Source organism: Cryptococcus neoformans, chromosome 9 (assembly GCF_000149385.1).
Source record: "Cryptococcus neoformans var. neoformans B-3501A chromosome 9, whole genome shotgun sequence".
In the NCBI taxonomy this organism is placed as follows: Eukaryota; Fungi; Basidiomycota; class Tremellomycetes; order Tremellales; family Cryptococcaceae; genus Cryptococcus; species Cryptococcus deneoformans.
Genome location: NC_009185.1, coordinates 968,398 through 980,653, shown reverse-complemented (window position 1 = coordinate 980,653; position 12,256 = coordinate 968,398). Strand labels below are relative to the sequence as shown.

At 47.4% G+C, this 12,256-nt stretch overlaps 4 protein-coding genes and 1 non-coding gene across 5 annotated transcripts; 2 read left to right on the top strand and 3 right to left on the bottom strand.

Moving 5' to 3' along the window:
• Positions 1–1,086: 1,086 nt before the first annotated feature.
• CNBI3270 (hypothetical protein) lies at positions 1,087–1,721 on the top strand (the record flags this gene model as incomplete). The annotated part of the gene is made up of 4 exons (XM_768295.1): positions 1,087–1,139; positions 1,206–1,274; positions 1,331–1,393; positions 1,454–1,721. The coding sequence occupies 4 exons, from the start codon at positions 1,087–1,089 to the stop codon at positions 1,719–1,721; spliced, it is 453 nt and encodes a 150-aa protein (XP_773388.1).
• A 1,386-nt stretch (positions 1,722–3,107) lies between these two features.
• Positions 3,108–4,141, bottom strand: CNBI3260 (hypothetical protein; the record flags this gene model as incomplete). Its single annotated transcript, XM_768294.1, has 5 exons — positions 3,108–3,120; positions 3,188–3,335; positions 3,750–3,858; positions 3,975–4,065; positions 4,140–4,141. Coding segments are annotated over 5 exons (363 nt in total).
• Positions 4,142–5,499: 1,358 nt separating this feature from the next.
• On the bottom strand, positions 5,500–7,970 carry CNBI3250 (hypothetical protein; the record flags this gene model as incomplete). The annotated part of the gene is made up of 12 exons (XM_768293.1): positions 5,500–5,945; positions 6,014–6,162; positions 6,216–6,305; positions 6,359–6,442; positions 6,496–6,571; positions 6,641–6,749; positions 6,799–6,891; positions 6,942–7,110; positions 7,159–7,270; positions 7,324–7,398; positions 7,456–7,573; positions 7,626–7,970. 12 exons carry the CDS (start codon positions 7,968–7,970, stop codon positions 5,500–5,502), a joined length of 1,866 nt encoding a protein of 621 aa, XP_773386.1.
• Positions 7,971–8,277: 307 nt separating this feature from the next.
• On the top strand, positions 8,278–8,385 carry CNBIt050. Its single transcript has 2 exons — positions 8,278–8,315; positions 8,349–8,385. It is a non-coding gene; the product is annotated as a tRNA-Lys (tRNA).
• Positions 8,386–9,290: 905 nt separating this feature from the next.
• On the bottom strand, positions 9,291–10,280 carry CNBI3240 (hypothetical protein; the record flags this gene model as incomplete). Its single annotated transcript, XM_768292.1, has 1 exon — positions 9,291–10,280. The coding sequence occupies one exon, from the start codon at positions 10,278–10,280 to the stop codon at positions 9,291–9,293; it is 990 nt and encodes a 329-aa protein (XP_773385.1).
• Between the last annotated feature and the right edge of the window lie 1,976 nt (positions 10,281–12,256).

The following is a 12,256-nucleotide window of genomic DNA, read 5'->3' as shown; positions in this document are numbered from 1 at the left end:
AACACACTAAACGGGCACGCGACCTGTGGACGAACTTTGGTCGAACTGCAGTATGGACTGTGGTCTCATGCCACCCGGCAGTAATAGTCGTTCGTACATATTTTATTACCCGATAGTAGTTATCTGATAATGTCAGGGGCCAGGCACGATTTACTAAAAATCCGTTGCTGCTCGTTACGCATTTTGCCGCCGACGAGTGCCTGCAGCCGTGCGCAGTTGCCGGCAGTCTTTCTAGTCTATCCCGTCTTCTGATCTGCCTGCCATACGTACATGAAAGCTTTGTGGACGGTGGAAGAGCTTGGCAGATGCTGTAATCTGATAAGTCGAAGAATAAGAGCAAAAAGCGGAATTTTGTTCGGGAAGTGCAGGGTATTTAATTACGTTTTCTATTTGTCCTCGATCCTTGATTAGCTTTTCAAATGGGGGCCATATCCGAGCATCCAGAGTCGATCCTAACTGACCTGCCATTTTACTGAACATAATAACCTTAGTCACTACCCTTGGCACCTACAGATAATTGACGACCTCGTGTTCCTTTTGCTCTCTGCTCCTCTTCCTCTTCTCTGCCTTTTGCCCATCGCCCCCCATGGCCCATATGTTCCGCCTCGTGAAATTTAATTGGCGTGTCGGAGCCAAGACTTTCACTCGAATCAGGAAAGGTTCCAATTTAGTTACAGACTAACGCGAAACCGGCCGGGCGGTGAATTTCTTGACGGTACTTACGATGTTTGATAATGCCGTTACAAACCTTTCGGTGTGCCTCGGAGTGTTGAACGAAAGCGCAGTAAATTTCACCACATATTTTGGGAGCATTTTGTCGAAGGAAAAGGTGTACTGTCTGTTCTTTATTCAAGTGTAAGGACTTTCTTCCATATGTGACTGATCTGGATATTCGGCCGATTCAGCGTCTTGTATGCGTCTTTTTTCTGACTGGTTTTCCTGACTGGATGTCCTCAGATAAGGGCTTGTGGAAGCAATGGTATAAAGTCAAAGACTGCAAGATAAACGTTCCCTCAACAACAAATTTCTTTCAAAGTCCATCACTCGGCTCATTTTCAGACAGTCCCAATCACGGAAGCCATCAACATGAAGTTCTTCGTTGCTGCAGTTGCTCTTGTCCCTGCCGTCATGGTTAACGCGTGAGTAATCATTGTTCCTTCGTCAATTTCCTTCTCCAAGTTCAGTGGACTGACACGGCAGCCTAGCTATACCACCTGTATGCTCACTTGTATGAGCGAGCAGCAGCCTACCTATTGCCCTTCCGCTTCTTCTTAGTTAGTCTTCTCATTTCCTCATCTCATGCGAGTTGGTCACTCACGCCATTCACTAGCAATGAGACCTCTTGTCTCTGTTCCGACGATTTCATTACCTACGTTAAGAACTGCCTTTACCAGTACGCCAACAATCTTATTTCCTGCCCTTCAATTTAGCTAGCCGCTGACATCCACCGTAGGTCTGACTGTTCTACCGACGTCCCCGTGTGGTATGACCTTTCAGAAGACGCGTGCAACACCACAAGCTCTTCCTCCAGCGCCGCTGCCGCCTCCACAGCTTCGTCTCAGTCTTCCAGCTCTGATGCTGCAGCAAGCACCTCATCTGCCTCCACCGCTGAAACTTCTAGTGCCTCTTCCGGTGCCGCCTCCGTCTTTGGCAACGCCGCTGCCTTCGGCTCTGTTGCCATCGGCGTCTCCGCTGTCATCGGTGGCGCTCTTCTGCTCTAAGCGATAGACTGACATCTAGTCAGCTTTGCGCGAAGCACCCCTCGTAGTGAGATCGCAGCAAAACTAGAATAGCTTCTTTGAGAGTGTTTCCTTGACTTCTTCTTAAGTTTCTTCTATTCGTACAAGATTGAAATAATACAGCTCCTAATTGGGATCTTGAGATGCATCCTCCATGATGATTTGAGCATTCTCCCATCCCTTTCCACTTCTGACCACAAAACATATAATCAACTTTTCTTCTACTGCTACTTGGGTCATTACTCCCAATATGATATAACTTACCAACAAAGAATCCTTTCCTGTATCTTCCTCTTGTCAAGTTTTCCCACCCCTATCTTGTGTCTCGCCTCCCGCTCACATCTTTTCCTTTTCGTCACCCTCTTCGCATTTATCACTCCTACAACTGTTTCCCAAGATGCAGTGAATACCTAGATCATGTCATCATAAAAAATGTCAGTAAACTGAGTGAATTGCCATTGGTTAAATGATTGCTGTCTTGAAAAGACTGGTGCTGGAGTGAGTATGCCGGCGAGGCATGAGTCTGATGACAAGAAAACATACCCCATGTTATAGTATGCCTGTCTGACTTCATTTTCAAGAGGACAGGCATGTACCCACTCACCGGCTGACCCAGCTCTGATAAATGTGGATAATCATCCACTTATTCCCCCCAAGGTCTGCTCCGTCTTCGTGCTCTTCATCCAGTACAAGACGCCGCTGACGCCCTTCTCTTTTAGAATCTGCTAGTCCATTTCCTTACATTGACCTGTTTTTTAGATGGCAGCGATATATAGGAAGAGTTGGATATGTAATATCTCGTTGGTCCTAATGAGTGATGTCAGCAACATGTCATGTTGGCTGGATTTTATCGACCGTCTATCCTGACTTGTCTTTTTGTATATACTATCTCCGTATCTCTTGCTTGTCCACGAAGGCAGTGCGTATTTCAGTCTGTTTTTGGGTAGGACTTAAGCTTTTTATACATTATTGCGCAAATATCTGTTGTCACAGATGATGGTTTCTTTGCGATCAGCCACGGGGCATCAAGACATTACCGCAAAATTCAGAACCAAAGATCCTTATCTAATCAGTCGCAGTTACAATCAGTCTGCTTCTTACCAGCAGATGCCCTATAAAGTCGTAAAAGCATTCATTTCCGTATCCCGATCCAGTATCGAAGATTGAGAGCGAAAGTAAGAAATTCCTTGAGCGTCCACTAAATACCATTCTTCGCAGTTTTCCCCGTAAATGAAGCTAGGATATACACGAAAAAACGGAACTGGGGACCCTAAAATACCAGGGCGGAAGGGTATACACATAGTTGTGGGTAGCGATATTTCGAATATTTCAACAAAGGCCAAAAATTTGGGGATGAAGGCAGATTGTTTACTTCTGAACGCTGTGGGCACGCAATGAGATTGTCAGCGTCATGGAATGTTAATAAGAATATCGTGGGGTACGCTTACGCCTTGACGATAGGCACGACGATGATGACGATAAGGACGCAGACACCGACAGCGATAATTATTCGCATCTTCATGTCCTTCAACCACATTTGCTTGCGTACACGGCTGGCACCGCGGCGGAAACCTTGGGCAGAGACGGCTAAGGTGTCTAAAGACAGGGGAAGTTAGCAATCGCATTTCAGAACAAGGATAGGATAAATGCGAGCGCGAGGTTAGGAGGAGACGCTTGGAGTTGACTCAAAGGCCTGTGGACGCTATATGATAAACATATTGGGAGGGGGGGGGGGAGGGGGGTTGCAATAAGTGTGTTCAATTTAGGCAAAAAGACCGATCGTAGCAGATTAACGAGGTTCACTAGAGCAAAAGTCTTCAACTTCAAGCAGTGCTTTTCCTTTGGCAATGGTTCTGGGAACGCAGACACTGTGAGGTAAGACAACCTCAACGTCCCTACTGTACCATCTCTGCAGCCTTTCTAGCATGGCACTTCCTGCCTTTTGCTGTCTCACGAGCCATCAAACCCTCGACTTCCGACTAACAGCAATTCCAAAAGTGTCCAACTCACCAGTCTTATCCTGCAAAGCATCTAACCTTTCTCCTCGTTCAGCGACTTTTGTAATATTGTCATGCATAGTGTCGATTGTCTCGTCAATTTGCGATTGGATTGCTTGGATCTACACGTCGACGTGATCAGCTAATTAACCTTTCGGCGTTCTCATACTCCCATTCGTTCACCTAGAACAGGTGTTCTGAGCGCCCAAGGCCAGAGAACACGACGTTAATGACCCACCTTCGTACTTTGAGCATTGTTGCCGCTAGAAGAAGGGCCAGCTGGGGGTTGGGAACCAGAGGGGATGTAGGGGTCGTAAGGTTCAGAAGACCTAAGTCTTGATATCAGCGCACGGCGGAGTGGACGTTGGACTCGCAGTTCTGGGACTAGGAGCAGTATGCTTACATGGTTAAAGGCTGGGTACTGGGGATACTTGCGGCTTAGGTGAAGAGAAAAGGTAAAGCTGAGCAGTGGGATAGATTATGGAAAAGTATGTGAATGGCGCGGCTGTGCAGCACGGCGATGCTGTTGCTGCCGCCAATTAAGAAACAAAGTGGTGGGAACATCGTTACGTAAAGAAACTTCATGGAGATCTGTCGACGTCGATCCGCAGATCGAACGACATGACATCTGCTGAGGAATCCAGCATGTCGTGAGAAATGGCTTTGTTTGTGAAGTTTTTAAAAATGGCGAAGGGAAAGCTGCGTGTGATAAGAAACTGTTAAAGAAAATGAGGAGCAATGATTGCCTGTCACTTCTCAACCAAGATGAGCCTGGAAACGGCGGTATTAGTAGGAGGAGGAGATCCTGGCAAAATCCCCGTATGGCCTTCCCCCATGCTCAAGTGCGATTGGTGCAAGCCCACATACGAGATCTTTGGGGACACCCTTGTCGTTTCGCTATGGGAGGAAATGATTGCATCAAATACCATTGACAAATTTGCGACGTCGGATTTGGCCAATAACTTCTTGGTCGGTTTAGCAGGATGCGACCATCATTGCTAGTAAAACCTACAATGACCCTGGTCGGAGGTCTCTGAAGTGCTAATTGGAAACTTCTCTGGCCCGCTACCACATGGCCGGTCAAGCTTGGATATTTGAGAAGAGCCAAAATTCAAGATAACACCACTCACTTAAATGGGCCGAGGCAGCGCGTTTCAATCTTCTTCATGATTATGCCAGCCAGGTAAGTCTCCTTCACATCAATCAAATCATTGTTCCTCGGAAATAAATAAAAAGTACTCCTATTCACGGTTTCTCTATCCGTGAATACGAGCCCTAATCCCTCAAAATTTCTACTACTTACCGACTTCTTCCTCCCAGCAGCTTCTCGAACCCTATCGACAGGGAATTTTCTGAATATAATTCCTTGGAGGACCCACTCACAACTATCTTTTCGAATACAATTACTATGAGGCAAATTACGAGGCTGCTTCAGAACTGCCTTTGACATCATCGACTCCTCCTATTGTTCCAAAACGAGCAGGCCTTACGGCTGGGTGCGGTTTCACCAGATGCAGATCGATATGATCAGGCAAAAAATGAAGAGAGACCATTGGTCGAGAAAAGAGACTTCGTATGTTGAAACGAGAGAGAAAGGAGAAACATCGGGAGCTTGTAAGAAGAAAGCCACTCTCACGACATCATGTTCCGAATAATGAAACCAACAAGACTAATAATGCATACTGACCATGAAGTATGAACGCAAAACTGAAACCAAAAAAAGATTGCAACATCCCTCATTTTGATATGAGGCACATGCCTTTTCACGCTATACTCGCTGGCGTACCACCCCTCGACACGATCCCGTCCCCTTTCCACTGCTCTACCACCGGTATCCCCAACCGATCCTTCAATCCTCCTACACCATTGAGTCCATTGGTCACCACACCGATTCCGAAACCCGTCGCGTCTATCGGCTCAACTCCCACACCATTCAACTTGGGAACCACCTTGAAGAAACTCCTCTTCTTCTTCCCCAACACCCCACAAGGATCATCTTCCACTTCATTGGACGCTTCCTGCGCTGCTTCCCTTCTTTCGCGGTTACGTTGCAGTTGGGCGAGACGGGATGAGCGACCACGGCCGGAAAAATTGCCACCTTGACGTCTGGCTCGTCCGGGACGGGAGAAGGCTGGGGTGTCGGTTTCGGATTCGGAAGATGAAGAGGCGTCGACATCTAGGACATTGGCTCGGCGCCGTTTCAACAGTTCTATAAAAACGGAGATCTTCATGAGTTTTCTGATGAAGATGTGGTTTCGGGCGGGATGGTTGGCTCACTCTTTATACGCTGATCAATCTCATCTTCGGGTTCCTCGTCACCGCCATCCGTTATACCCAAAACCTGGCCAATAGTCTTACTTGGGACAGAACGCATTTGAGCAGAAGGAGCAAATGGAAGACTTCGGAGGTTCTCAAACACTTGATTCCTGATTCACAAAATGTTAGCTGCTGCTCATACCAGAAGGAACCGGAAGCTTACTTGATACGCTCCAGGTATTCGGGGGGATTATGGTCTACGGCATTGGTGGGCAAAACTTCAAGCTTGTATCGAGGTCCGTAATATTCCAAGCTATTTTATCTGTTAACATTTTCCTCATCACAAGAGATGAATGTAAGACGCACAATTGATTGTAAGGCAAGTCCTCAGCAAGGTCCACACCGCACATAATGGCAGTCTCCTTAGTCCAAGCCCTTGCAACGTTTTTACTATATCATTCATCAGCTATCGTAACTCTGCACAGAGTATCAGCTGGACTTACACAGTATATCCACCCCCACCAACCATCATAACAGGTACATTGAAACTCTTGATAAATCTGGCACACTCCGCATGACCTATTTCAGAAGGAGAACATGAGCTATTTATTCTTATTTCTCGGGCAGCACATGCAAAAGAAAACCTACCTTCCAAAGTTAGGTTGAAGCCACCGAGTTTGTCGCCTGATATAGAATCGGCACCCATTTGAAGGACGACAGCGCTGGGTCGGAAGTGTGACATGATACGGTCAATCACCTGATTTAACATCAGCTTCTGTTAGAAAGAGTCGCGATGGGATACTCACAGGCTTGAATATTGATTGGAAACTGTCATCGGTGATACCGTCTCGGAGTGGGACGTTCACGGCGTAGCCTTTTCCTTTCTTCATACCAACATCCTGTCGATTTTATCAGCAAAAGATCTTTATACACCTAACAAAGAACTCACTCTGACATCACCTGTACCAGGAAAGAATTCTCCAAATCGGTGGAAACTACAAGTCATGACCCTGTCCGTTACGTAGAACGCTTCCTCTACACCGTCTCCGTGATGTACGTCAACATCAATGTAGAGAACTCGGGGATGTATTCTGAGAAGCTCAAGAATACCCAACACACTGCAAACATGTAAGCTAAGAAACCTTAAGAAAAGGGCAGGAACATACATGTCATTCACGTAGCAGAAACCACTTGCTTCAGTCTTCTTGGCGTGATGCAGACCACCAGCCCAATTGATGACAATGTCGGCAGCACCGGCGTTCAGACGTTCAGCAGCACCTATTGCAATCGGATAAGTGCTCAAATCTAGTACAGAAGGGGCAAAATCGTACCTAACGATCCACCTGCAGAGATGGTGCAGAACTCGAATAAACCGTCGAATGCGGGACAGTCCTCACCAATAAGGCCTAGATGGCATGTCAATGGTCTGAAATGTACGGGAAAATGCTGCAGGAGAGACTTACACCTCGTTCCGCCCCCTGTTAAAGCATCCGCAGTCTCCGGGGTAACTGCCTCTAGCAGGTCTATATATTCATCTGTATGAAACCGAGTCATTTCTTCTTTGGTAGCCCTTCGAGGTTTCTACAAAAATTTGGTTGGTCATACTTCTCCAAAGAAGGCGAGCAACACTTACAAAAACCTGCATCGTCTTACTCCTTGATCCCCTAAGCGCCGCCTTTTCCCACTTCACTTCTGCATCGCCCATCTCGCCTCCCCCCCAATTTTGGGCAATCTCATCATTCACTGCCCTCTTTCCTTCGCCCCATACTTCTGCGGGGCCATGCTCCTGCCCTTCCTCATCACACATCCCGTAGTTGACAATCAAATTGTGCGCCATCCTTATTCGGTGGGGCTTCATGGGATGACCCAGATAGTAGTTGTAGTTTCCCACATCCTGATCGTAATAGTATGCTACCCTGCGAGAGGAGGAGGAAGATGGAGGTGGGGATGGGTCTATCGGTGGCTGGGCGGACAGCATTGTGGCTGTAGGTGGAGGTGGGAGGTAATTGCTTGTGTATCGCGGAGATCTACTTGAAAGTGCAGGAGGAGTAGTGCGCTGTTATTGGAGGCTCCGGATGTCTATTTAGCTCCTCTATAGACGAGTCAATTGTAGACCAAAAAAACAAACGGTGCGTTTAGTATGGTGGTTCGGGAAACAACCTAACGAACTATATGTAGAGGACGGAAATGCGCGTACGTAACAAGGAGTTGAGAAAGGAACTCCACTTACTTAAAGATAAGCTAAACACATCCATCAAAGTGCTAGAGTCAAGCAAAATATAAAAGCCCCCGTGGCGCAATCGGTAGCGCGCACGACTCTTAGAGTCTGCTTGAACCGGTTACGGGCCATCATCTCAATCGTGCGGTTGCGGGTTCGAGCCCCGCCGGAGGCTTCTTTTTGCTTTTTGTTTTACATAGTTTTGTTTGGTTCAACGTTTTAATTAAATACAGTTGGCTTCCTCAGATCCGGAGGAATATGGCCGTGCAACAATTTGGGGGGTTCCGGATCTCGATTCTCCCCCTCTGGAGGATGACGAAAAAGAAGGTTCTGTTTTCCAATGCCTGAAAAATTTCAGCAACATTTATCGGGCCTTAGGCTACCTTTGGGGACCTGGGAATGCACCTTTGAATTGACCTTCTAAAGTGCTCTCGACGCTCCCAAACTCAGCTCCAAGCCTGGTCAACCAGTTTTCATAAACGTCCCCAAGGACTTATTCCACCTTCAAATGCATACATAAGCTGCCATCAATTCCGATCCAAGCTTTTAGTCCACCTTTATATGCATACATAAATAATGTGCCATCAATCCCACTTTAGCCTGGGGTTCTTATCTTTCCCAACTGGTGACTAGGCTTGACTGGGATTGCTGCAGGACCTTGGTTTGGATTACCATAGCCTTGTCACTATTTCAACAACCATCTGCTGGCTTTTCAATGCTGCACTGCAGGCTAGGAGAACTTTTGAATGTCGAGCAAAGCCATCTTCGTAGCAAGCATTCTCCATAGCTACATTGGTTATATTATTACATATTTCATCCGCCACCATCATTCCCCCCTCCTCTGCTGCGACCTCCACTTCCACAAATTCTGCCACATGCTGCTAATCCTCCCATCCCCTTCTCCCCGGTCGTCTCGAGCATGGCTGGTATCCATCCAAGTCAGTGAGAGAAAACAAGCAGACAGGAAGGCCATGGACCTGTAGACTTACTCGTCATAGAAGTCTATGATGGCTTGCTGTTCGACATCCTCCAGACTCCGAAAAAAGGAAATGCCGGAATGATAAACCGTATCATGTACGGCTATATCGACATTGTCGATTTTCGGAGCCACAGACAGAACAAAATGTACCTGAGCGGCGAGTTGAAACCGGTTAGTGGAAGTCTCTTGGCGTAATTTTCGCTATCCCATTCACGATGGAGGACGCGTACATAATGGTAGCGATCGAAGACGCAGTGGCCTTCGATCTCTGTGCCGTGGTAGGCGCTCCATACTGGCTGTTCTTTCTCAGGGATGCGGGGCCCAAATTGAGGACGTGCAAGACCTATCACCGTTGTAGCAATCAGTATCAGACTGTGATGGGAAACACCGAATGATTTCCTCTTCCGCCCTCTGATACACCCACTCACCTTCTTCCAACAGTTCTCTACTGTCTCGCCCGTGATCTCATTCCAGGAATCATCGGCCATTTCCATAGCACTCTTGATGTCTACTTTGTAGCAAAGGTGTGGAGGTACACCGTCTTCGTAATTTGCAAGAGCGAACGGGATGACCTTGGCTCGGTAACGAGACTTAAAGGCACTGATGATTCCCGCGTCCATGGGTTGGACATGGGCAGGAAGGTTGGGTTTAAAGAATCGAAGGGTGATGTTGGTCAAACCACCAGGATCCTTGTAACCAGAGAGGTAACGTCGCTCTTGCCGGTTCCGTATTTCTCTTTTAGCGTTCCACTTCTCGTCTGGGTCTCCCCAATGGCGACGGAGGTACTTAAGGAATTCCTCGTAATTTTGGAGGAGTTCCGGTTGCTGTGCACGGTTCATCAGCGGGCGGAGGGATTTCATTACCTTATGCCGGCAATGGCTGATAATGAAGTTGATTTTTGCCTTGTCACTGTTGAAGGTCCCTGGGTAGCAGTCCATATAAAGGACACAGGAGGTTAGGAAGTTTTCTAACTCGGTGGGATTCCCACTAAACGAGTCAGGTTCTTTGGCTAGGTGCCTGGTTTCGGGCGCCCTAGAGTTGGTAGTGATAGAGGTGGTGTTCGTTGAGAACCTTTCAAGGATCTCCAGCATCCTGAGCTGGACGAGATCGGATGTGGAGGGGGGAACAGAGGTTGCTGATTCTTGAACTGGGGGGTTGGGGGGGAGTTGGTAATGAGTCGGGGGATTGAATTGGTCCTTCCTCGTTGGAGGACTGACCGGCCGACCTGGTGTTGTATGGGATGGTTGGGAGAGGAGCCATGATGGTAATCGGGTTGGGGTATGTATAGGTGAAACATATGGATAGATGAAAAAGAGAAGAGCGTCGGTATGAGAAAATCAATACACTCCTTGGTCAGCAAGGCTTTAAGACGGATTGAGAAACTTACTGTACACAGGCGCCCTATCGTACACCCTCTTCTTCCCCCTTATTAGCACCCTGTCCAGAATGATCCCTCGCAATAGTCCGCTTTCATCTACTATTCCTCCTCCTCCAAAGTATTTCTCATCTCATCAGCACTGCCGTCCTTGCTTTCCAAACCGTCTTGAATTGCCTGGAGCCTCAGTGCACGGATCGCGGCTCCGTGTAGTACTCCACCAAGTGCCTTTGTAGCCCACTAAGCCTATTTGGGTCCTTGGCTATGACCGTCATATCATTCAAAACTTCCTAATTTCCAAGCACTTCCCCAATATCTCCCCCTTGGTAGCCTTCGGTGCTTCTCCCTCATCTTCCTCTCCTCGCAAAACTATAAGCACATCGTCGGTTACTTCATCTGACATCATAGTTATCCCATTCCACAATCCCCGAACCTCCCCTCTCCCCCAAACACATTTATGCAACACCTTCAGCTTGCTTCTTTCAATATTCTGCAACCATCAGCTCCTGGCATTTTGCTTGTTGAGCAGCTGCTATCGAAAGTTCTTGGTACATTGCGGATATTTCCATCGATGTCGAGACAGCTTTCTCAGCATTGGCTGACAGTTCCTGTTCTTGCAATGAACTCAGTTGATCGTCAACGCAAAATTCGGGTACGCCTGTGCCGCTGAAATGGCCGGGGAAAGCAAGGTCGCTAGTGTCGTCGCTGTTGTTGCCAACAGGTCTTCTTCGTCAACATTAACTTCCTCGAGAAAAGAGTCCAACCCTGTCTCGATGCCGATCGAAAGCGCTGTAATCTGATTGAAGTCCCAAAATGGGGCCTTGCGAAGTCGAATTGCCGTGAAGACAAAGAGTAACCAGTCCATAGGGCCTTCAACAGATTCCTCGTACAACAAGAACAAATGCTTGCAGAGGAAATATCTACAATCGCAACTTTTTAGACTCTGTAATACGATGTCCTCATGACAGTATACAATAGAGTACTCACGGGGATTTGTTGATTCCTAGGTTATCTATGATACGTAAAGAAAGAGAAGAAAAAGGTCGCGCAAAGAGGTATAAAGCCGTCCAACGAACCAACCAACCCAATCCGTCCTCGCTTTCCCTGAGCCTCCACCGCATCACACGTACTCGACTACAACAACAGGATTTACGTTGTCGCGGCAGAACGGACCTACCTCGTGGATCAACTTATAGACCGTTGTTCGTGTCAAGTCGAGGACGTGAGTGTAGATGCAAGAAACTGTTCTTGATCACTTCCAAAGATATGAACATTTTTGACGGGGAAAAAACGAGATGGGCCAATGGGTGTCTCCCAAGCAACATATTTATCTTGCGCAAGGGCATGCAGTGAAGGTGCGCAGAGCGGCGCATAGTTCCCATCGTCCCAACATGAGCCAGTTGATCTACACGTAAGCTCACAGCGCAGGAAGGTCATTGGCCTGTAAAGTCGACTTTCGAAAAACGAAGCAGGAATAACTTTCTTCGCAGAAACGATACCTGCACCGCCCACTTATGTATGACCGATCCGTCCCTGTCGCATAGCTCCGCCGGAATGGCTGGATGGGCATCGCTAAATTCCATAAGGGGTAAAGAGCAAGGGTCAGCGTACGAACTTTATCAGCTTAAAGTTGAACGAATTCGAAGTAGTTGTATTTACCGAAAAATTGTCTGCAGGATAGTTGATAGTTCC